Source organism: Prinia subflava, chromosome Z (assembly GCF_021018805.1).
Source record: "Prinia subflava isolate CZ2003 ecotype Zambia chromosome Z, Cam_Psub_1.2, whole genome shotgun sequence".
NCBI classification, from domain to species: domain Eukaryota; kingdom Metazoa; phylum Chordata; class Aves; order Passeriformes; family Cisticolidae; genus Prinia; species Prinia subflava.
In genome coordinates, this window is record NC_086283.1 from 49,496,250 (window position 1) to 49,520,737 (window position 24,488).

The 24,488-nt window shown below is 49.4% G+C and overlaps 2 protein-coding genes across 3 annotated transcripts; both read right to left on the reverse strand.

The window, feature by feature from the left end:
* Positions 1-1,492: 1,492 nt before the first annotated feature.
* Positions 1,493-8,757, reverse strand: LOC134564516 (serine/threonine-protein kinase PAK 3-like). Its single transcript, XM_063423410.1, has 8 exons — positions 8,749-8,757; positions 6,565-6,674; positions 5,610-5,727; positions 4,694-4,793; positions 4,070-4,266; positions 3,605-3,739; positions 2,255-2,448; positions 1,493-1,786 (listed from the first exon to the last, which is right to left on the reverse strand). The coding sequence occupies exons 1-8, from the start codon at positions 8,755-8,757 to the stop codon at positions 1,690-1,692; spliced, it is 960 nt and encodes a 319-aa protein (XP_063279480.1). The 3' UTR covers positions 1,493-1,689.
* LOC134564451 (ciliary rootlet coiled-coil protein 2-like) lies at positions 8,144-24,487 on the reverse strand. Of its 2 annotated transcripts, XM_063423312.1 has the most exons (10): positions 17,295-24,487; positions 16,395-16,498; positions 15,315-15,453; positions 14,965-15,158; positions 13,471-13,598; positions 13,105-13,274; positions 12,232-12,303; positions 11,779-11,901; positions 10,831-10,957; positions 8,144-8,853 (listed from the first exon to the last, which is right to left on the reverse strand). In XM_063423312.1, exons 1-10 carry the CDS (start codon positions 17,544-17,546, stop codon positions 8,786-8,788), a joined length of 1,377 nt encoding a protein of 458 aa, XP_063279382.1. In that variant the 5' UTR covers positions 17,547-24,487; the 3' UTR covers positions 8,144-8,785. The 2 variants fall into 2 exon arrangements, 1 of the variants encoding a protein (XP_063279382.1); XR_010083564.1 differs by lacking the exon at positions 8,144-8,853 and having other exon boundaries at positions 10,859-10,957; positions 11,519-11,901; positions 17,295-24,482.
* Position 24,488: the final 1 nt, after the last annotated feature.

Here is a 24,488-nt window from a genome sequence, read left to right on the forward strand (position 1 = left end):
AAGAAAACTTGACTTTGTGAAAATACAGTAACCAGGAACCCATTAACCACAAATCAAATTTGGCTTTTAAATTTTAGAGTTTAAGATCATCAGCTTGAGCTCTAACCTTGAGACAAAGTCTCAGGGCTGCTGTTTCCCTGAGATTGTCCTTGGGGTTGCTGACCCCCAAGGTAATAAGGGTTCTCCCAAGGTTGCTGTTCCCTGGGAGTTTCCCCTGGGCTGCTGTTCCCAGAGGTAATAAGGTTTTCAGTCTTCGCTCTGGGTGTTTCACACCAAAGCCAGAGACAAGTTGAGTCCAGCAGTTTGTGTTATCAAGCTGTTTATTCTTAATTATCTATCAGTTCTTGTCCAGCTTTGCAAGGCGTCCCCAGCAGAGCAGGACACGCGGCTGGACTGGGGCAGATCAGAGAGCCCCGCACCTTAAGTAAGGTACCCTTGACCCAACCACTGTCTGAGACGTATTTTTTATTTACAAAATTTTACCAATACCTACTACCTTTACTAACATGTCAGTTCTACTCTAAGCCAATCTCTAAAACCCAACTCAGCACAAGATGGGGGACGAGAGCAAGAACAAGGAAGACAGGGGCCACTCCCCAATTCCTCCATCTTGCCTCTTCAGCCCCATATACTAAGAATCCTAATTTCTATATTTATATTCTATAATAAACCATCCACTACTTATTCTAAATTCTTAGGATTTGTGATTCTTCCTGCATGTGAGTGTTCACTCCCATGGACAGGAATCAGAATCAGTGTCCACCTGGGATCTGTGTGGGTCTAACTGACCCCCCTGTACAGATCCCAGACCCTCCTGTACAGTCTTCAAATCCTCCAGAGCGGCCAGAGGAATATCCTGGACTCCAACAACAAAGATCCCTGAAGTTTTAATTGACCAAAGGTAAAATTTTGCAATGATGAATGCAGTTCCTGGATGCTGTAAATGCCAATTTCCTTTAAATTTGCTTTCTCCTTTTTTCCCTAGTAAACATTATTTTTGACATCACACTCTCTTTCTTTTAGAAAAGAAAAGAGGGAGATGTTGTGGTGTGGGTTTTTGCTTTGAGTTTTCAGGCTAGCTTTCTATTTCATTTGTGTGTTATGATTTAAATTATACATGCCATTGTGTGTCAATTCTCTGTATCCCTGCCTCTGTTGTTAGAATTTTCCTTGCCAATCTTCCCTCGCTCAATATATCATTTGCTGTTTTGTATCGTTACACTGCTTTTGCTATTCCCATTGGATTTAGTTCTGTATCTCTGCCTTGGACTCCTCCCTGAGTGCATTCTCATTGGTTGTTTGCTTTGTATTGCCCTGTCTATAAAATCCACGGCAAGACATGTGCTCCCGGTCCTTGGGGTTCAGCTTTTAGTTTTTATTCTTCAGTTGTACCTTTAATAAATCTCCTCAGTTTACCCCAAGACCCGTCTCGCCTCTGCTTCATCTCTGCACCCCAAAAGCAACTGCTGAGACCATTGGAGTTCCTGAGCGGGGAGAAAGAGTCTCCCCGGGGGGAATGTGACGCACCCCAATGCTGGCAGCGCATCCTGGGAAACGCACACCGCAACAGATAAGGTGACCAAGGGGGCAATCCAAACCCCTCCAACAGAGCTTGGGGGTTTCTAGGATTTTTATTCTGAGTCCATCTCCAAGCTGGCATTGGAGAAGGAAATCCCAAACTGCTCCTGGTCATCTCCTCTTCCTCAATTGCTTCACTGCAGCTTTCCTTTGTTTTAATTTGAAAAGCACCTGGAGTGGAGACTTACATGGCAGGGGTCCATGTGATCTGTAGAAGGAATAGTACAAGTACTACCAATCATAAAAACAACACCAGTATGAAAGCAGCCCCACAGCCAATTTCTCTGAAGGATTTTGTCTCCAATGGCTGGAGAATTTGAAAGGGAATCCAGGAAGCCAACTGTGCTGATCACTTTGGCCACACTAGCACACACACTGTGTTCACTGGGTCATTTGCTAGGTCACAGCCTTCTGTGGTTTGGGAAATCATCCCTGCTTTTGCCTTTCCTGCACAGGGAAGCTCAGGCAAAGCTCACCCACTCCCAGCTGCCCTCAGAGGCAAAAGGAATGCCCCACGAGCTCCCTGGCTGCACAACAACGGCTTCTGTAAGGAGTCCAAAATGTCTGTGTGAGACCACAGTAGTGACATTAATAGTGACTTTGTGACCCCCAGCAATGCTGTCCTAAGCAGAAATTTAGAAGGAGGATGAGCAAGTGGGAGAAAAGGAGATGCCACCTTTCCTTTCCCGCTCTGATGGCTGCCTGTTTCCTGGCCCCTCTCTCCTCAAGATTTCTTCCTGTCCTCAGAGGCTCTTTTCTCCAACTCATGAGGTGTCCTTGTGCTGCCTGCACTACTTTGCTGCAGGGATGACAGCAATCAGGCTGCCAGAAGAGGCTGAAGAGAGGCTCCGCTAATTTGAGAAATGGATGCTGTCCAAAGGGAAAAAACAAAAGAAATTGAAAGTAAAGAGCCAAAGGAGAAAGGAAAGCATCCTTTTCCAAACTGAGCTTCTATCAGGGTCAAGCTGGATTCCTCTAGCACCCAGAAACACAGACAGACACAAACGGCAGAGCGCAGATGGACTCAGCTCTGGCTTGCAGGCAGAGCAATGTCTTCCTTGGCATGCCCTTCCCCTCCTGTGCTGGCTGGCATCTTCCTTCACAGCTGGGACAGCCAAGGAAGTGGCCCACTCACCAGCTCCCTGTCTGCCACAAAACCTGGCAGCAAAGCCGCAGAGGTTCTCATCTACTTGACCGGGCCAGGCAGCACATGGGGCTGGCACAAATCCTGCTCAGCTGTCCCTGTTTGGCTGGCAGGAACCTCTAAGAGTGGGCCAGGAGGGACAAGCTGGGTGCACTCTGAGGCTCACAGGCAGCTCCACACAGCCCTTGCCTTGCCACAGACCAGTGTAGAACCGCTTGGCAGGGACTGCTTTCCTTGAGTTCTTCAAGCCCCACTGCAGGCCTCCACCCCCAGCACTGCAATAGTTCACTGCCTTGGCTAGCAGCTAAACCTGAACACAGCAGCCAAGAGCAAAAGGGGGCCTCAGAAATGACCACAAGTTGCGAGCTCTCCTCTGAGGATTACCTAAGACACTTGGGCTTGTTTAGCCTGCAGAAGGGCAAGCCCCAAGGAGACCTTTCAATCTTGGAAGGGGCTTAGAAGAAAGATAGGGACACATCTGTTAGCAGGGCCAATTGCAAGAGGACAAAGGGGACTGCTTTTAAGCTCAAAGAGAGTGGATTCAGATTGGCTCTGAAGGTGGAAACTGTTTTCCAGGGGAGTGCTGAAACAGGGGCACAGGCTGCCCAGAGAGCTGGCAGGTGCTCCACCCCTGGCAACATTCAAGGTCAGGTTGGATGGGGCTCTGAGCAACCTGATCTCCTTGAGCATGTCCTTGCCAGTGGCAGGCAGTTTGGACTAGATGACCTTCACTGGTCCCATCTAACCTCAGTCAGTCTTGGATCCCACTTGGTTTCCATTTGAAAAGCACCCAGAGCAGAGATCACTACAGGGGGCCCATCTGATGTCCTGGAGTTTGTGCGAGGGAAGAGCTGGTGGGCCTGCAGCCTCTTTGCATCGTACCTGCAGAAGTTCCTTGGCAGAGCCTCGCCTGTCCACATCCATCTGCAGGCAGCAGCGCAGAAAGTCACGCAAGGCAGCGGGCAGCCTGAGCGTGTGCACATCTGGTGCCCCCTGCGTGCTTATCAGATACATAGCCTGAAGGAAAGGAAACATGAGAGCCTTCCTGTTTCTTCCATATCCTTAAGTGCTCACCTAGACGCCGTATTTCAAGCTCCAGTCTGCAGTGGCAATTTTTTGCCTAGCAGACCATTAGAGATGAGCCTGCTCTCCCAAAAGACAAAAGGCTCTGGTGCAGCCCCAGTTATTGCAACCTGCAAGAGGCCTTGCCTTGACAGCTCATGAGAGCCCCAGGGACCTTTTTTCAAAGTGGGCCTTGGTGGAACCAGTTGAAGCTGTGGGCATGGGATTTTGTCTAATGGAGACAGACCAGAAGGACACCGGTACCTGAGCGTACTTGCACCTTACCCTGGCACTGTTTAGACGAATGTAAGGAGTCTCTCTTTTGGCCATGTGTATTCCTACGATGCCAAGGGACCAGATGTCCACTTTAGGGCCGTATGGCTCTCCTCTCACCACCTCGGGTGCCATCCAGCGAGGGGTGCCGACCACGGACTTCCGTTTACTGTGCTCAGGGGTGAGCCAAGTACAGAGGCCAAAATCAGCTGAGGAGAAAAACAAACACTGCTTCAAAGAGGAAACCAAGGAAAAGGGTTTCTCACTCCAAGTCTCACAATGCAGTGCTCAATCTTGCTGGAAAAGCAGCTGTGCTCTCTTTCCTCAGGACTGCAGCCAAGAAAATTGAGAGTTGTCCCCTTAACAAACCTGCCACGATTCCCACCTTGGCTTTTCCTCATTCACATGAAGGTTTACACTGTAACTCTCTCCCTTTGGAAGGAGCACACACAAACCAAAGTTACTCTTGACACCTTGTGCCTCTCAGCCCCACTCAGCACCTTCCAGCCACACCCTGAGCTCGCAGCAGTGCTCTGTGCACTCTCAGCAGCTCCACTGCTGGCACCTGGCAGCCAAACAAAAGCAGCCCCAGCCCAGCTCCTCCCCGGAGTGCTGCGCCTGACCAAGAACACTCACCCAACTTGACGGCGCCATCCCGGCTCAGAAGGATGTTGTCACTTTTGATGTCCCTGTGGATCACCTGGTTGGCATGAAGGAAAGCCAGGCCTTGCAGGCACTGAGAGAGAAAAAAGAAAGAGGAGGCCAAAAGTTAGCCTGATCTGAATTCATCACACACAAAAGGAAACTGCTCATGAAGATTCACAGATCCCACAGGAACACTGAGTGCTGGCAAGAGGAAGAGCTTGCTGCTGCAACCCCAGGAGAGCAGGATCTTTCCAAGGGAAGGCATCTTTGTTTCTGAGGGGCAAACATCCGTCGTTGCAGGAGTCTGTCCCCTGCAAAGCCAGTCACAATACTGCTGCTCCGGTGGATATGTTCTCCCCATCCCAAGGACAAAGGAGGGTTTTCCAAAAGAGGAAAAGTCCCTGCCTTAGGTACCAAGGGGATCACTGTCGGGCGGGAGACTGGAGGACAAGCGTTTGATGGCTGCCTCCACAGCAGATTTGGAAGTAGCTGATGAGTCAGTTTTCAGCAGCAAGCACCATGGGGGTGCCATGCCATCCCTTGAAGCTGAGACCTGTGAGAGATGACTCTCCCTTTGGCTTTGCCGTTGGTCTCAAACTCGGACACCTTTGCATTTACAGGCAAAGAAGTCAGTGCAGAAAGATTGTGGGCAAAGGCTTGGAGAGGCAAAGCACAGAAGAGAAAATACAAAGGAAAAGGAGACAGAGAGTTCAACAATGGTAGAGAAGCGTAAAGAACAGACTATAGTAAGGGCAGGGACACTGGCAGACAGTTCCGTCCAGATGCTCTTGCTTCTCTGAAGCATAAGAGCAAGACAGAAAAAAAGCTCTGAACATGGAATCACTCAGCAAAGCTTTCAAAGGACAAGCCCATCCAAGCCATCCCAAGCACAAGCAGGATTCCTTACCTCGCGACAGACTGTTGCTATGTGTCCTACATCCATCCTTTTCTTTCTGACAACCTCAGCTAAAGAGCCTCCGTCCATGTACTCCAGCACCAGCAGGACAGCCCCATTGACAAGGTAGCTGGAAGAGGAAAACAACAGCGTGGAGCTGAATGTGCAAAGCTAAATTGCCGTACGGAAGAAAAGCCTACAGTTGAGTTTTGCTTCCAGGTCACTGCTAAATGAAGATGGAATGAAATGAAGACACGCTCCACCTAGGCTATCCAGTGCTTGCAATCTGTGCTGTCTAAATGGGGAAGACACGTCCACAAAAAAGGAGACGGTTCAGGTGGCAAGCAGGCAAAAAAGGCTGTTTTGGGAGGCAAAGATAAATCTGGAAGCAGACACATCCCAGCAGCTGCTTCATCATCTTCATACACAAATTGCACCCTTAATTCCAGCAACAAGGAGACACAAGTGTTCAGAGCTTTTGCCTTGGGCAAGTGGGTGTGCAGCACTGCGGACACCCTTTGGGAATTCTTGAATAAAGGACAGTCAAAAACAGGAAAACCAATTTCAAACCTGGCAAATTCTGTGTCTCCTAGTCTAGTCTTTTGGCATGCATAGCAATGGAAAAGAGTGGGAACATGGCAAGGCAAATCATTGCTGTGATGCTTTGTCAGCACTTCTCCTCTGACACTTGGAAAAATTCATGCCCCAAAACAGCAAAAGAACATGCAGCCAGTGAACATACAGGCTGCTGGCTTAGTAAGAGAGCCAGATTTCTAAGAACAGTCTCCAAGCTCTTTATGCCAGGAACCATTCCTGGGGACAAAATGCAATCTCCTCCCACGTCTCTTACAGGAGTGGATTGCTGCAATAGAAAGATCGCTTTTGAGCCAGTGAGGAAAGAGCTTTGCAATCTGTGCCTTGCATGTATGCAAACGAACATTCCCAGAACAACACCAGAACTATTTACCTTTGTAGGTAGGTGACAATATTGGGGTTTCTTTTTTCTTTCAAGACCAGGATTTCTTTTAACACTTCCTCGACACCCTGGTGCTGGAGATTAAGTTCTTTTATGGCCACCTACAATGATGTTGAAAGCTGTTAGGAGCACACATTACATGAGCCTCTTTCTCCCGTGCGCTCATGAGCCTGGACGCCTTGTCACCTGGGTAAAAAGGGAATCCAAACCATCAACCACAAAATGCTAACAACACTCTCTGCACCCACAGACTTCTCAAATAGACTTTGTTTATCGCTTACACACCTTTTGCTAGCCAAAAGCAATGTTGCTGCTGTGAAAAGAAATTGAAACCGCAGATAACACGTTAGCATTTCTAGGGGCTTTGACCAGCACTTCAGAAACTGCTGCCATTCTTGATTGTGCGCCAAAGTAAATACAGACAGACATGAGGGAGAAAATGCTGTCCAGAAAAGAACTCCAAGGCGACTCAAAGCAAAGTTGCAATTCTAGCACATCCCAACTTCTTCAGTTTGGATTTTGCATCTCTGAAGAACGTTCTTCACCACGCTCTAGACTTGTAATTATGTAGTGGGTTTAAAAATGAAGAATCCTTTCTGTGGTACATTATGGATACACACCAGGTTGAAATGGGCTTTAGGGCTTACAGAATGCCTTGTAGTGCAGTGCCTCCAAGTGCAGTTCTTGAGCGCAGCACTGCAGGTGGATCAGGAACTACTCCAGGACAATGGAGTAGTATTTGCTGAGAGCCACCAATGAGAATTCAGGACTCTGAACTTTTAGCCCCAAAGAACAGTGGGACTCTCCAAGACACCATCGTGTCTGTTCAGTACAAGCAGCAGCTCTGTAATGGCATGTCACTGACACAGGACCAACACAAGGTTGTATTATTCAAAGCTCTTCATCAACTTCTTCACACTGATGTCTTTGTCTGTGTGTGTGTGTATGTATATGTGTGGGTGTGTGTACCAGGTTACCTAGGACTGAAATGCCAAACTGCACTCCAGACGAGATCTTTCCTTCTTTAGGTCTTGCATTATATTTTCAAACTGCACCACGTGATGGAAAACAATGGGAAATCCTATCTGTGTCTGAACCTGGGCTTAAGAGGAATTGGTCCAAAAATGAGGGCTGTTGCCATCAGCTAATCTATGCATATTTAGCCAGTAAGTCCAAGCCAGTGTGTCCTCAGAAAAACACCACTGCTGTCCTTGCATCCATTCAGCTAGGTAAGAAGGACAAAGCCTGTCCAAGATGCATTTTGCAGCCTGCTTCTGCGGGACAGCCTTTGTAGCATAGACAGGTGGCCCAAAGCTCTGGCCACAGATCCCATCCCAGGGGAAATGAGATGCAAAATCTGCATGGGCTGTTGGCACTTACCTCTTGTCCCCTGGCAGCATCCAAGGCCTTAGAAACGGTGCCAAAAGCCCTACAAAAAGGACAGCGGTGAGAACAGAGAAGCTGTTCAGTGCTGAGAAGCAAAAGGCAGCCCAGGAGGGAGCTCTCTGCTGCCTGAAGCATCTCTAAAACACCAGAGGTCATCTACTCTTCAGCCAATGGCACAGCAGCCCAGCAGCCCTCTGCCGTGCAGCGTGTGCAAGAGAAAAGAGGCGTCCAACAGGAAAAAAAAGGGCTGCTACAAATCTCCAAAGGACACACTAGAATATGGATGTGGGGGTTTTCTTTGCCTTTTCCTTTCTGTGTCTGTGCGTGTGGCGTGCCTTTCCAGGCAATGAAACACGTAGGCCTGTTGGGCCTTCTCACCTCTCTCTTGATTCTATCCGTTAAACTCAGGCAACACCACACAGCCCTTCTTAGTGTCCTGACCACTGAATATTGTTTTCAGCAAGATTTTGGAAAGAAAACAGCTGTTATCTGACAGCTATCAGGAGGGAAGCTCTCTCTCAGGTTTTGCTTCCTTCCTTAGTGTGGCCGTCTTACTTTGACTCATACAAAACCAAGTTTCCTAGGAAAACAAGCAAACTGGTGCCACACGCTTGAGGGACAGGAGGGCTTCCAGGTGCTGCTCCCTAAAGCAGGCAAGACTTTGGCAGCATCCAGTTATCTTTGATGATGCCATGTGATCAGTACTGAGACAGGGACAATCTAAAGCCGGGCTCTGAAGATGCTTGCAGCTTGCCTGACTTCCCACTTGATACTGCACCACCAAAATACCTGGCCCATAGTTGTGTAGAAGGAAGTGTGGCTGCACTCACCCACTGCCAATATGTTGCCAGCCAGTGTATTTCTCTGCTGGATCTGCCATGCTCACAATGCTCCCTGAAAGAAACAAAATGCAAGAAGCAAACTTCAAAAGAGAGATACTGACTTCTAGGAGCTCTGAAACTCAGCCCCACTCTGTGAGGCTCTGAGCAATTCATGGTCGGTTGCCTTACAGTGACATCAACAAGAACAACAACAGCAGCAGCCCCAGCAAGCCAGGCAGCTCTGAAACACACACGGCCTGCACACAGTCTGATTCTCCATACTCCTTTGCAGGTTTACCTTGAGAGCAAACTAAGCCCAGGGAGAAACCTTCAGAGCACACAGAGATCAGAAAGGAACAGGCACCAAGGCAAGTGATTGCAATCTACAAAGGGAAGGAGGGCTGAAAAATCATGACCCTTCCTTTTCTTGGGGAGAAACACTCTCTTGTGAGATTCCACAAAAGGTTTCATACTTTCAGAGTTTAAATGCCCCCTGGGATCTGGGGTGAATTTTTATCAACAGCTGCTTTTTGCAGAGCAGAAAGAATATAGCAAAGTGAATTCCAGGAGAGGAGGGCACTTCTCTACCTCTCAGCAGTTTGCCTAAAGAATGCCTTGCCAGTTTTAGAGAACAGCAGCTCATGCCATCACCAAGAACAATGGCTGTAAGAATTAGGACTCTCTTCCTTTATGAGCAGCCTAAGTTCCAAAGATGACTTTGCCCATTCCCATTTAGTGAAGAACTACAACTCCTTGTCTTCAGCCTGGGAGGCAGCAGGCACCAGCACTGGGCTCGGCCTCCTGAACACGGCCCACGTGCCCCATCTTCCCAAACGGGCACGGCCGAGACGGGTCACAAGGACAGCGCCGCTCCTCAGGCGCTGCCGTGACACACACAGCTGCCCAAAGGAGGTGCTGATCCTTTCACGAGTCCAGGCAAAGCTGCAGCACCGTGGCGGCAGCTGAAACCTCCCAGCTAAGGAAGGCTCCAGCCTCTGCAGACACATCAGCCGTCAGCGGCAGGGCAGGTATGACTAAAAGCTTGGCAAAGCCCATGAATGGCCACTGACAACCACTGTGAAGAAGCCACAGCCAGACCGAGCTCCATCACAAGCTTGTTGACACCACTCGAGACAGAAGATGGTTGTCTCAGAGTTCAGACCCACGGAGGAGTAGATCAATCCACCCTCTGTCCCAAGAGTTGATGGCAGACACTGAGTAAAGCAGGCTCTCTTTACCTCACCGGTTATTCTCTGACAGCCCTGCACTGCCAGCCCTTGCCAGTTAAAAGAACCAGCTGAGTTTTACTGCAGAGTCGCCAAGGCCTTGGTGTGCTTTCCTAGAGTATTGAGGCCGATGCTTAGTATTCCAAGAGTATTCACTGGCTGGGCATTAACCGTGACAAAGTGCCCCGTACTGGAGGAATGTGCTGCAGAGGGGCTGCAGGCTTCCTCCTGAGAATTGCCTGCAGGGCAGTTTTGTCTGACCGTGCCACATTGATGTGACTTTTCAAGATGTACCTGATGTTCTTTTCAAGGAGGTTGGGTTAACCAAACTGTAGAATTCTCATCACAACCAAGAAGGAATCGTAGAAGTAATACCAGTCCTAAAAACAACCCCAGTATGAAACCAGCCCCACAGCCAATCAACTTCTCAGAAGGATTTGGTCTCCAAGGACCAGTGACAAGTCAGGAGTCTAAAGGGAATCCAGGAAGCCAACTGTGCTGATCACTTTGGCCACACTAGCACACACACTGTGTTCACTGGGTCATTTGCTAGGTCACAGCCTTCTGTGGTTTGGGAAACAATCCCTGCTTTTGCCTTTCCCGCACAGGGAAGCTCAGGCAAAGCCCACCCACTCCCAGCTGCCCTCAGAGGCAAAAGGAATGCCCCACGAGCTCCCCGGCTGCATCCAAGCACAACAATGGCTTCTGTAGGGAGTCCAGAATGTCGATGTGACACTGGGGTGAGGAGGAAGATGTGGTACAGCTGATGCTGAGGCACACACACAACACACTGCTCCATTGCACAGGAAATCCACAGGACGTACTCAGCATCTTCAGGCATTGCTTCTCTCTCTCCTGGCTTGACCAGCATGAACTGTCCATGCTCGAGTTTTCAGGCTGCAGAGGGGAGACTCCTTCTTTGGAGGACGCTGCTGCAGAGCCTGTGTCCATCTGGGACAAGAAATTAATTTGTGTCAGAAAGGTGGCTGGCAGAGATTCCCCAGACAGCCCATTTCAAAGGGAAGCCCTTTGGAACAACACTGGTGTAAGGCTGCAAGCTGAGCTGTCAACTCTTCCACCTCAAATCCAACCCAAACAAGCAGTCAGAGACTACAGCTTGGCACAGCCAGCCATAGTAGAGACTGTGAAAGGGAAAAAGCAACTTGAAATTTCACCCTCTTCTCAGCACTGCATTCACCATGGACAGGGACAACTTGTTCGGAATCTGTGTGGGGCACCACGTTCACCTGAACAGACCTCTCAAAATACAAAGCCAGCACTTTGTGGACAGCAGAAATACATTCACAGCATTGCCGGCCCACTGGCCAAAGCATTAGCCCTGCTGCCCACGGCAGCCGCTGAGATTCAGTGGCCCAGTAAGAGTCCTTGTGACCAGCTGCCGTGGAGAACACAGAGTATTGCCTCCATCTACCTGCTGCTGTGCAGGGGAAAGGTGAGAAGAGGAGAGACCCCTTGTTGCATGAGTGCAGTGCCTACTGCTCTTCCACTCACCTGCTTTTGTTCACACAGCCTGTACTGCAGCTGGATCCTGCGCATCCTTTCCATTTCTTCTTTGTGTCTCTTCTCCATTGCCTTCATCTCCCTCTGAGCTTGCTGTAGCTTGTCCTTGATATTGTGTCAGGAAAAATCTTACTAGCACCTGCCTCTGTGCATCCAGTGCCTGCAGTAGTCCTTGCCTTCCCTCGCCTGAGATCTATAGTCCATGGCGCCATTCCTGCCCTTCCCTCTGCTACCTGGCTGGTCAGGCTCACCTGCCCATTCTCCCGCTCCTTACTCAGCTCCAGCCTCAGCTGCTCGACTTGCTGCTGGCTTCGGATTAGCTTTCTCTCCATCTGGTGCATTCTGGTTAAGACAGCAGCCTTCTGATGCTGGAGCTGCACAGAAAGGAAGAGAAGACCGCGTTAAACTTCCCACACACCACTTGTGTGGCAAGCAACATTGATGTGCTCATGCTCTCCAAGAGTATTCTGTTCTCATTCTTGAGTTTACCAAGGCCTAGCTAAGACACAATCCCACCCAGACAGACATTGTGCAGAGAAGCAGAGCCATTAAGGAGCTCACAGGAGTCCAATACAACACACAAACTCTCTTTTCACACTCTTTGCCTTTTGACTGGCTCTGTTTCGTATGATTGCTTATTCTGCTTCTATGATGACAGCTTCCTGCTTCATGTCAAGCAGCCTTTTCTCCTGCTCCCCCTGTACCTCTGCCACGAGGTTTGCCTGTTCCTCCAGCTGCTGCTGCGCCTCCAAACGCTGTTGTTCCAGCTGTCTCTCCTGCCGAGGGGAAGAGACATATCCAGATGAAGTCCCAGCTATGCTCTCCAAAGAAAAAAATGGAAGCCTCATCCCTTCCACAACCCCCGACCTGAAGAGTTCACAGTACTGTCTTTGTGCCCTCCAGCACTCCTGTCTTAACCAGAAACTTAGCAGGAGGGTCAGCAAGTGAAAGGAAAGGAGATGCCACCTTCCTTCCCTGTTCTGATGGCTGCCTGTTTCCTGGCCCCTCTCTCCTCAGCATTTCGGCCTATTTTCTGAGCCTCTCTTCTCAAAGTTCCTCTGCCTTTTGATCAAGGAAAAGCTGCAGGTGGACTGCAGGACAAGGAGGGGGCCAGCACCCCAACGCCCTAGTCACAAGACAGGCCAGCAACAGGGACCTGTGGCATATGTTTCAAGCCCAAAGGGAAGATGTGCGTCCACTGTGGAAGGACAGAAAGCAGGGAACCCCGCTGCTGGGACCGCAGTTGGCAGCGAGGTCAGCAGCAGTTGGCTGCATGGCACGAGGCTGTGGGGAAGATCCTGCTCCTTTGCTGCCATGCCTTGGGTGGTGACCACCCAGCCTCCTGGGGAACTTGACTTTTGCCCATCCTGAAGCTGTAGCTGCATTTACTGTCCCAGCACCATCCTCTACGTCTTCACAGGCCTTCAGGTATGATTCCTTGAAGCCCTCTGCTGCCTGGCCCAGCAACATGTAGCCTACAGCACATGCTTGCAGCCATGTCCCATCCTCAGGCTGCTCTTCTGCTAAGCCTGCCCACCCAGCTAGCCTGAAAACTTCAGGTGCGTATTGTTTCTTACCAAGTTTTCCTGGAGCTTCCTTTTTTCCTCTTCCTGAGCAGATTGCCAGAGTCTGAGAGCCTTGATGTACTGCTCTTCCATCCTGCGGAGCTGTTGGGCCATTTCTTCACATTGCTGCTTGCTGAGAGATCTTACAGCTTGCAGCTCACGACCAAGGCCCCTCACATCCTCTGCAAAGATGGCAAAGGGCAAGTCAGAGACTCCCCAAGCAGAGCACTCTACTGACCTTAAGCCCTTTCAGTTTCAGGCAAGGAGGGACCTGCGCCCAGCTCCTTCACTCCTCAGAAGCGCTGCAGACAGAGCTGGCTACAAAGCAATTGCTCTAGGCAGGGCAATCACCAGAAACAAAGCGCACGAGGCTCTCACCAAGTATCACCTCCTTGGCCTGCGTGGCTGTGCGAACTTGGCCTTCCAGACAGCTCCTGGCCATCTCCAGCTCCGAGATGCGCCGCTGAGCCGCCTGCAGGCTGCTTTGCAGGCTCTCCTTCACTGACCTACAAGTTGTGAAGATGAAGAGAAATTGTTCCTGACGCCCAGGGGCACTTTTTCCAGTAAGATGTACCTTCAGATCCCTATACCTGATGATGGAAAATGGCTTACATGGAAACTCAGATACAGCAAGACTATTTCTGCCACTCAAAATAGCAAAGCAGGCGCCACCAGGTGATTGGGTAGCCTTTCCTCATGACCTTGCCCAGGACAGAAAGCCCAGCTGAGTTTGATCTCAGCAGCCAAAGCTCAAATTGCTGTTGCGTGACGTATCCCACATGGGACGTATCCACCACATGGGTGGCTGTGCCCACAAAGTCTCGGCCAATGAGCAAAAGCCCAGCCTCTGCTCCCAGCCCTGAGTTCATCAAGAACTTCCAAGTCACTTAGCAGGGCAACAGAACACAGTGAGTTCCTTGGTGACTTGTCAAAGTTTAAAGCTATTCATTGTCTACCTAGAGGTTCTTTGTTTTCCAGACGCTGTCTAAGTAAAAGGGACTAAAGGAATGCACTGAACTATGCATGAAAACTCCGGCTTCTGGCAGCATGAGTAGGAAACCAGAACAAGGCTTTCATCTGAACAAGAACTGCTTGGGAGGAGGGACAGATATCTTGCCATTTCAGTTACTGGAAGTTCATGAACAAGAGCACTTGCTACCTTGATTTAGGGCTAACTAAGCCAGCAGTGCACAAATGTCTGCGCACTTTTTAAAAAGGAAGTGGGACCAGACAAAGGCACCTTGACGGGTTACAGCGATGGGTGGACAAGGGCGCAAGCATCAGTGCTCAGCAAGAATCCCCAGACACTGTCAAGATTCACAAGACCTTTCCCTGCTGCTGCTGCTAGTAAGCAGCTCTAGGTCCTGCACCATACTTCACCAGAGTTAGCTCAGAAGACTCTCAAGATTTTCAGCATGACCCTCCAGCTTCACCAAAGGGTCAGCACCCTACTCACAGCAATCACATATAAGAGCATTGAATTCTGAAAATACCATGTAAACTACTTGGCAAGGAAAGATTGATGTTCACGTGCACTGAAGGAGAAACCAAAACCAGATAGAAACTTCCATTTCAGCAAACATCTGCATGGTTTCCCTGGTATTCAATTCAGTGCCAAGTTGCATTTGCCATAGGAATGTGCAAAGGGTCCCAAGCAGGCTCCCAAGAAGAGCTTTGAGAGCTTGAGCTGTCAGAAAAATAACATTCAGGTATTTTTCTCATTGTTTCATTTTTCTCATGTCTCTCCACGTCTCTGTCAGAGAAACATCCGGAGAGCACACAGGAGGCAATCAATCCTGATAGAACGCTTACCACCTTTGTAATTACAGACCTTCAATAATGCCTCATCCAGATTCTCCTCCCTGCCTTTACCTGGTCTCTACCAGCTGCTTGGAAAGGCCTCGTAGCTTCCGCTCCGTGCCTGGCAGCTGGGCTTCCAGGGCAGCCTTCTCTTGTGCCAGCACCGTTTCCTCTCTGCACACCTGGGACAGCGTGTCCCCTTGGCGAGAGGACTCCTGGAGCAGCCTCTCCAGAACCCTGGGGGACGGCCCCTGTGGGCGGCAAACCTGGAAGCAAGGGGGGCACCATTTTCCAAGAGGAACAACAACAACAACAACACAGTCTCGGTCTTAGCTTGCTGCCAGCAGCAGCATTTGGGGTGGTCTTGCTAGGGCGGCAGTCCCCTCTCCCACAAGTGCTGCCTAGGAATAAGGTGAGCGTACCTTTGGCACCGCCAGAGGAACCTCTTCCTTCAGCAGATCCCTGTGAGGCTGCAATTCCTCCGCTGTCTCTGCTGACGTTTCAAAGGCCCGGGCTAGCGAGGAGTGGTGCTTTCTCTCAAGGGCAGACAACTGCTCCCATCTACGCCAAGGGACAGACAAATAAGCCTTTAATAGCAACACAGTCTCCTTGCAAAAACCACAGCTTCATACCATGTCCCACATAGGGCAGGCTCAGGGGCTTCCAACAGCCCTCTAGTTCCACCTCAAGAGAATGCTGCAATGCCCTCCCTAGACCAGCATGTCTCTTTGTCATTTGTGCAGGTGAAAGAGTCTGTAGCAATGAGAAAGTAAAACCAGCTTCCAGAAGCCAAAAGCCAGGTACTTCCAGAAAGCTTAACAGCTTCCTGCCTGCTAGGTCTTATGCTGCTCTCTGATACAGTGGACTGATACTGGACTTGTAAAAGTTGTCTTTGGCTAAGACACGCTTGGCAAGTCCAGATGAGTGCTCTCACAACTACTCTTGCTTTCACTAGGGGAACAAGGAAAGAGCCTGCAAGCTACAGCTTGAGGAGGAGATGGGTACACATTTGCAATCCAATAATGAAGAGATCCCAAGATGGTTTAGGCCGGCAGGGACCCCAGGAAGCCTCTAGCCCAGTCTTCAGCTCCAAGCACTTGGTGTCAGCTATGGCATCTGGACAGGCTGCTCAAGGCTCTATCCAGCTGGGGCTTCCAAATTTCCAGGGCTGGGATCTGCACAAGCTCTCTGAGGTGCTTCTTCTGCTGCACGATTGCCTTTGCAGTTCAATTGCCTTTGCTGCCCTCAAGCCCAGCCTGGACCTCCCCTGCTTTTACTCTGGTCCAGTTCTCAGTGCTTTTTGTCAAGGTTCCAGGAGCCAGTCCCAGGAGGCAGCAATGCTCTAGGTGGCTCAGCAGCCGGACCTGCCCACGGGCTGCCCTACCCCGACTGTGCTGAGCAAGTCAAATGATGAGAAGCCAATTTGTTCTTTGACACGGGGACTCCTAAAGCCCAGCAATGCCCACCCCTGCCCAGAGATAGTGAGAAAGCTTAGCACACACCTGAAATCCCGGGCTTCGCACACTCTATCCATGCTCTCCTGCTGCTCCGCCTCTCCTGCCTGGGCCCAGCAGTCCTGACTGGCAAGAATCTCTCCTGCTGGGGCCTGCAAGGAATGGGCAGGGAAAAAGCACAAACAAACAGTAGGGAGTAGGGATGTTGGCTCCTGAGAGCTTTGAGAAGCAGAGACACAGCTCACGTGAAGACAAAAGCTGGTGTGTGGGGGTGTTGATGTGGGTAAGCGACTAAGCCTTGGCTTGCTCTGTAAGCGTCTGAAGAGAAGCAAGGAACATTTCCCTGCTTGCCTGTGGTCAACTGGCTTCCCCTCAGGATTTCAGGCCTTACAGAGCAGCCAAGAGGAACTGCATTGCAGACCTTCAGAGACAGACCTTGTCTCTGCCATGCACAGCTGCTCAGGATTCTTCTCAGCAAACTTGGGTCATGTCAAGGTTAAGGCTGTCCTGGAAGCAGTGACTGTGGCTGCCTAGCTAGGGCAGGGAGAGGGGCAGGTCCCTGCAGGCAACGGTGCCTCCTCCCTACCCCACAAGGCTGTGAACTGCGCCTTGGGACCACTCTGTGCGCTGACAACAGGAGCCTGCACAGACACTGTGCACAAAGGGGCTCACTTTCACACCAGTAGCACTAAAGGACATCCTGCTGCCGCTTATCTGACACCAAGGGAAGTTCACAGTGCCTGTCACAATGCCAGGAAAATGATGCCTGCGTGTGGAAGTTCAGATCCCGTTTCCCACCTGTCAGTGGACGGGCTGAAGAGCCAGGTCATGGCAGCACTCCAGCCCTCAGCATCTTCAGCCACAAAGGGCAAGTGCTGCCTGATCACAGACCTGCAGCTCTGCGCTGCACCAAAGCTTGGCACTGTACCAACCAAAGCTGCCACTTACTGGTTCCAGATGCTCCGGCCCTGGACTGACAGCACGTGCAGGTAAGTTGTCCTTTGCCTCCTCTTTAGCCTCTGGAGGAAGAGAGCGAGCCAGAGGAGGTTCTTCTGCTGGTGCTGTGGTGCTCTGCAGACAGACAGCAGCGTGAGGGACAGAGAATAACCTGGCGTTTAGAACCTTCTTTGTCCTGAGCTCTATCCCCAGCTGTGGTAAGGACAAGTCATGGATTTGGATACAAGTGGGGTCCTCAGTCATTAAAACTGAATTCAAGGGGGCTGATGACACTAATGTTTGGATGGGACTGCATATGCTTCCGAAGGAGATATTTCAGCCTGGCTACAATCAACGTACAGCCTCCTGTCTGCAAAACTTGACTTTCATTAGTTAAAAGCTCTTCAGCGGAAAAGGAGGAAACTGATGGAATGCTTTTGGTAGTGCTCATGCAGACATTGACGCGTGCTTCCTTTCAACCTGCCAGGCTGGCTCTCAACTACAACAGACCAAGCCCACAGCTTGCTCCACAATCCTCAGACACCAGGAATGTCAAGGGTGCCCATCCCACTCACCGAACCACGGCCTTGACTCCTTCCACCTCTGAGGCGACCTGCAGGTGGAAGGGAAAATGAACCAGGTGATGTTACAAAACTGTCTGTGCTGAGGAAGCCCACAGAATAAGATCACCCAAGCAGAGGGCATTTTCCTTTCACAGCATCCCTCCCAGAGCAACACTTCTTTAGCACAGCAAGCAAGACTGCAGGCCAATACCCTAGGCTGTGTCAACCTCTTGCCGGCCAAGTTTCTGTTAAGAAATTTGGCCGGGAAAATGCAAATTGTTCCTCAGCACTCAGGGCCTACATTGTAGCTCATTGTCCACGCTACAGCTAAAGTGGCTTGTTTCTCCTCTCTTTCCTGGGCTTTAATTTTCTTTTTGTAAAATGCATGCAGCATGTCCCTTGTGGTTGCTGTGAACAATTCCCCACAAAAGCTTTCTCCAAATGCCTCTTAGTGCTTGCAGTTCTGTTCAGACACAGCACAAGCCCAGCTGTGGGCTTCAGGCGCACACACAAGACGGCTTGGCACTCGGCCCTTCAGCCCAAAGCCAATGGCTCTTGTAGCACACAGAGAGGGTCCAGTTCAACAGGCGCATCCTTTAAGGATGGAGCACAGAAAAAAGCTGCTTTCCCTCAGTTCTGGAGAGAACCGCACAGTTTTTAGAAGGACACCTGCAAAGCTCTCCTAGCCTGAATTTTGGAAGTTGTCCACAGCCTGCTGGGCAAGAGACACCCTCTTTTTAGCCGAAGCTGTTGGCAGAAGCTCTACCAACACAATGGCACCTTTATGGCACTTTGCTCTCAATGTGCTGCCCCAAGGGATAAACTTCGACTTACGTCTCAGACCATTCAAAAATCTGCGGGATGACACTGATGAAAAAGCCCTGCTGACTGCTCTACGGACTCGCTCCATCGTTTCAGCAGGGCTGCTCCAGTCCGTGGGTCAGAAAACAAAAACGGAAAAAAAAACCCACTTGCACAAGTCCCCAGACTGCGCAAGGAAAAAGGGACACAAAAGGACACCCGTTGTAATCCACGGACTGTCCAAGAAAGAGGTGAAAACAAAAGACACCTTCCCAAGTCCCCAGACTGTTCAAAAAACAACGAAAATAAAAAAGGACACCGGCACGTGTCCGTACACCCTACAACCGCAGGGGAAAAAAAAAAAACAATGCCTACACAAGTCCACAGACTTGTGCAACAGCAGGCAAAAGAAACAGACTCCCTTGTCAGGGCACAAACTGTTGCCTGAGAACAGCTCCGTCAAGGCAATCCTCCTGCAACGAGCACGCCAAGAGCTGCTCTGGGCGCTGATGCCTTGCGTGCACCAGGGCAACCTCGTCTTGACAGCACTGTGATGTGGCAGCCCTCCACTGACATCACAATAGCAGCTTCTATGGGTTGCTCTGTGAACTTATGCATAGCAACCCAACCTCCTCTGATGCAAAAGAAAGCCCAGAAAGTTCTCCTCTGTCCCAAAGGAGCACAAAACCCCCTTGCAGTCCGTCACCCATAGCTCAGAGGATTGTTGCCCTGAGATTTCCTAATTTGCTGAGCGTACATATTAAAGTGGAAGTGTGCAGCTTCTCACACTCGTAAATGTAAACACAAGATCGTGTTTTGTAAATACTGCCCTTGTTATGGATTCCTTCTCCAAGAGAAGGGGAGGTTGAATGACAGCCTCCTTGACCAATGTGGGTGAGAGGTGGAATAACCACCCTCCAATCCATGGTCACCTTGTGAGAGGTATGTAATAGGAAGAATAAACTAAGGGTGGGCTCTCCTGCCTGCTGCTCTGTTTGAACCCAGACCTCTGTCTCCTGAGTGTCCTTATCTAGCTAGGCTCGCGGTGACAGAGGATCAAAAGTAACACAAAACAGACACCGAGCCCATACCCCCTGTATACCAAGCTGAACACTGAAAAAGAACCGGGATGTGAGGAAACCCAAGAAAACGTGCCCTTTGGCCACCACTGCTTCTGACTAAATTCAAGAACACTTGCTTAAATTCTCAAAGGGAAACTGTGCTTTAATAATATCCTGGAAAGTTCCCTAAATTGGAATGCCTGTCATTCCTATCCATTCACTGCATGGCTAACACCAACTAGCACACTGTAAGGCGTGCTGAAGGAAGAAGGATACCTTAGTGGGGAAAAAAAGCTGAGCAACAAACCACCCATATGTGTTTGTATGACACTGAACAGCGTTTGTGTGGTCAATATGGCAGGGACATGTCCTCTGCAGGGAGCAGTGCCCATGTTCTGTCCATGGTAGGGACTGCCCTTGGAGAGACCTTCACAGTGTGGATGCATCCATGGGCACATTTGCCCATTCTCTCTGCTTCCCTCAGCTCCCAAGTCAGCCCTTCTCTTGAAAATGTTCTCTGTCCAACACTAAGGTCCCAGTGCCTTTGCCAAAACCCACTGCCTTTGGCTTGGGGGAAACCTGCAAAGTCAGATTCCTCCATGCATGTGGGTTGGAAATCTCTATCCTGCCCATGGTGGATACGACGTGCTGCATAGCACTGCATTTTTCAGTCATTTGCTGCACTCTCATTTCTGGCTTGCAGGAGCTGAGTGAATTGATCCTGGTTTTCCTGAGCTAACTTAGTCTTGTCTTTTCTGGAGCACATAGCTCACACAACTGCAAAGTCCATGTCTGCTGCGGATAGTTGCAAGCACCAAACGGGGCAAACGATACCAAGTGCAGGTTCTGTGAAATTCTCCTCTGTCATTTCATTCCATACCTCCCCACAACGTGCCACGGGAAGGAGCAGACAGGTGCCAGTCTCACGGGGAACAGGAGAAGACAGCAGGTCAAGAACAGGACTTACGCCCATGGCTAGAGGAAGCAGAGGAATTTGGAAGGCAAGTGAGTGCTTGAGATGGCAGAGGCCTGCCAAGCTGCCTGCTCTTGTCTTGCTGCTGAAACCGAGAACTTTTGTGCTCTTGAGAACAACCCTTGGGCCTGAACCCCACTGGAATCAGAATGTCTTGGAGGGATTGGCATGTGCCGAGGAATGGCTTACACTGCTCATTTTTTTGGCAATTAACCAGGCCATGTTTTAGAAAGGAGGAACCCAAGTGAGTCTTCGGAGCTTCCTGGAAGGAACAAAGCCCTTTGACAGCAAGCAGCATTCCCTGGCTGTTGTCACAGGAAAAATCCCAACAAGCCGAAGACACCTGGATAAAAGGCTGAAGACAATTTGTGCTACTTTGGCCTGCAATAGCAAGGTCCTGGAGATGCAGGTGAAGGGGCACATAGTGTCCCTGTGTCCTGTTTCTGCATCCTTCTGGGAACCAGAGGAATCCTGCCTCCACCTGTGAGGAACTCAGCCTGGGAACTAATACTTCCTTTCTGCTTTGGCCTTTGTCTTTTTTCTTTCTTTTGGACAGGATTGCTTTGTAACACCAGCTGAGCCTGCCTCCAGCCTGGCTGACTGCACCCAGTCAGCAAAGGCACTGCAGGAAGCCTGGGGAGGAGGCACCGGTGCTCGAGGAGGCTTTGTGCGCTGGCAGCCCAGCGCAGGAGCGGCAATCAGAACCCCGAAATCCTGCACTCCATGGGAAGATTGCCTTCCTCGTCAGCCCGCGCTGAAGCTGTGCAGTGCCCCTGCTGCAGCTGATCCTGACGATAAGAGAGGGACTCAGGAGACATTTTCTGGGTTGTGAGCAGATCCGAGCAGGAGGCAGGAACCCCTGCAGTTTATTTACAAAGTAACTTATATACATCTTCTATAATGTCCATCCATTGGAGGACATTTCCCACCTCCTAATCACCACTGGTCAAACTGTCCATCACCTTTCTCCTCCCATCTAGTAATATGTAAACAATGGGAGACAGTTAGCTAAACATAGCCAGTGTTTACATTAACAAGCGTGAGAGAAGCTGCACATGCTCTTTCAATATGAGCACTTGACATACAGGAAAAAACCTCATGGCAACAGTGCCCCTGTTGCGAGAAAGGAGCAGAGCATCCTTTCAAACAGGCATCAATATGATTAGCTTTGATCTCTGCTGTTTATTCCTGGTATACTCCTTTTATCAGGTTACAGAGAGGAAAGCAAGCACAGCTAAACAGTTGGTGATTGGCTAAAAGTACATATACATATACATTAAATGATTGTTCATTGGTCCATGTTTTTTGGCATCTAGTTTACCTTTTGTTCTACCTTATGAATAGCATTCTGTTTTCTACATCCATGAGAAGGCCTAGCAAGTTGTTACACGTATTCAGCATCCGTGAGGAAGCATCCGTGCAAAGGCACACTAAATTATTACAATTGCTACTTTCTTACTAATTCAAGGTTTACGAGACCAGCACAGGAACAGTACAGACTCTCATACTGTTCCCTGGTAGCAGGGATTGTTCAAACCCCCTATCAATAAATCATGACCTCGCTCTTCTAAAAATTCTTCTACATGCCCCGGCGCTGTGCCTCACGCACGGACAGTCCCGTCACGACAGATTTTGTGTGTGAGGAGTAGGTTACCGTGGTTTCCCCAGCCACTTTTTTCATCACTAGTGCTCTATTTTCACTCATCAATGCTAGTTGTCACACCAAACACCAACATCAACCGTAAAAATTTAGTACACCACATGTGTTCCAGTGGGATTAACAGTGTCAGCTCCTTGCTGCAGAGCAGATCTATGAGGGGTTTTGCATGCTGAATTTCTATTCCCACAGACGTAAAATTTTCCATGTCAAAATCCCACGTGCCAAGCAAGCTTGGTGCTTTTTATGAGATAAGGTAAAAGGAAAGCTTGGTATGAGCACCCAGCTGAGATAGCAATCAATGGTTTGAGAGATGGCATACAGTAATATTTGCTTCTTGGTTCATTGTTCCAGCTAAACCTCACTCCTATGTCTGCCATGTGTGTACAAACATGCAGCAGCCCGGAGCAGGGCTGCAGTTCCCCAGCACTGCTGTCTGGCCTTTTCCTGGCACATGTGGCCCTGCAGCTCATGCAGCTGTGCTATCCCTCCCTACTGCTCCCATCACCAGCAGCTGGAGTGGGAAGCCAAGGTGCGGGAGGAATTCAGTGGCTTAAAAGTGGCTGGGAAAGAACGGAAATAGGCCAATATCTGCCAAAATGAAAACAACCAGAGTTCAACTTAACTCTCTGTGTGGAGAATCTGTCATTAAGGCCCAACCCAACATGCAAGCCAAAATCTTTTCTGATTTAATTTTGTTTATTCAGTTAGGCAGCTACTTTTCTAACAGGTTTCTTCAACCCATCTGAGATTCCATTTGCAAATTATTTTTGTGCTCCTCAGACTGTATTGCTTGGTCTGTAATACTTTTATTCTACTGAAAAGGTAATTTAAGAAACAAAAGGAAAATACTTGCACTAACTTACTACTTAAATTAAAAAGTGACATTTTGTGTGCAAGTCTCAAATCAGACAGGACAAAATGAGCAGGCAATTGATAGTCCAGGACCAGAATGTCCACATGCCAAAAAATTCCCAGGGTTGTTGTGCCACCTTTGCCCATGCACACATACAAACATAAACGTGGAAAGACACCGCCACAGCGCATCGCAAAAAGAATATTTCTCACCATTTCACCTCAGTCCTTCATGAAAGCATTCTGAAGCACCACAGCTTCGATCTGGTGAAGAGACCTAATGCCACAGGCAGCTAAGAGGGCTTACTGAAGTCATGACAAACTAATACCCTGTTTGGGTCTCTGGAATTCATTCTGACTTCCTGGACAGCAGAGAAAGATTCATCACTTGACAGAACAGCACTGATAGCAGTAGAGCAAAAAGGATGTGATAGGGAAAGTGTACTGACTAAATGAATTAGCAAGTTCAGAATATAAAATGGATTGTTGGAATCAAAAAAGGGTCAGGTGCACTTTGGATTTCATGCCTCTGTAGGAATGCACAAGGAATGGAAACAAATTCCTTGCTCAAAGTGAGTGAGAGAGGAATGTTTTCTTTTTAAGCACACACCCCACATGCACAGGGATATTGTACAAGCTGAAAATAACTGCACTTGGTGCGGTGGATTAGGTTTTGATAGTCCAGACACAGAGAAACCTACTTCTGGAATCAAAGAATTAGAAAACCAGAGAATCATTAAGTTTGGAAAAGATCTCCAAGATTGTTGAGTCCAACCTTTGACTGATCACCAACTTGTCAACTAAACCACAGCCACATCCAGTTGTTTCTTGAACACTTCCAGGGATGGTGACTCCACCAGTGCCCTGGGAAGCCCATTGCAATGCTTGACAACCCTTCTGAGGAAGAAATTCTTCCTGCCATCCAAACCTGAATGTCTGCAGGTGCAGCTTGAGGCTGTGTGCACTTGTCCTGTCACTGCCTCGGAGAAGAGGCCAAGCTCCAGCTGGCTACAACCGCCTTTCAGGTAGCTGATGTTGCCACTGTCATAGTCTCTGGCATTGCAATAATCACAACAGGAGAAAAGTTGGCATATGCCTTTTGAAGACTTTAAAGGATGGCAAAATGGATGGTCATGCTGACAAAATATTGGCAGTTCCCCTTCAAGTCTTTTCTGTCTGTTCCTTAGCACAAATGGGCTTGCTGCTGGTGGCAGTCAGCATGTTGGAAGGGGTTAACACAAATAGATTGAGACACCAGAAGGCTCTTGCCCCACCAGACCAGCAGGAAATATGTAA

Bases quoted from the DNA above. Each gene is read 5' to 3' on its own strand.
- LOC134564516 (XM_063423410.1), bottom strand. The intron at 2,449-3,604 runs GTACGATGCAAA...CCCTTTGGACAG, and splicing joins CTGCCAAGGAACTTCTGCAG to CATCCATTTCTCAAATTAGC. The intron at 1,787-2,254 runs GTGGCATCTCCT...TTCCTTCTACAG, and splicing joins ATCAGAGCGGGAAAGGAAAG to ATCACATGGACCCCTGCCAT.
- LOC134564451 (XM_063423312.1), bottom strand. From the start codon at position 17,546: ATGACTGAGGACCCCACTTGTATCCAAATCCATGACTTGTCCTTACCA. The intron at 15,454-16,394 runs GTGTGTGCTAAG...CCCTTGGCGTAG, and splicing joins TGCGAAGCCCGGGATTTCAG to ATGGGAGCAGTTGTCTGCCC. The intron at 11,902-12,231 runs GTACAGGGGGAG...CTTTCTGTGCAG, and splicing joins AGGCAAACCTCGTGGCAGAG to CTCCAGCATCAGAAGGCTGC.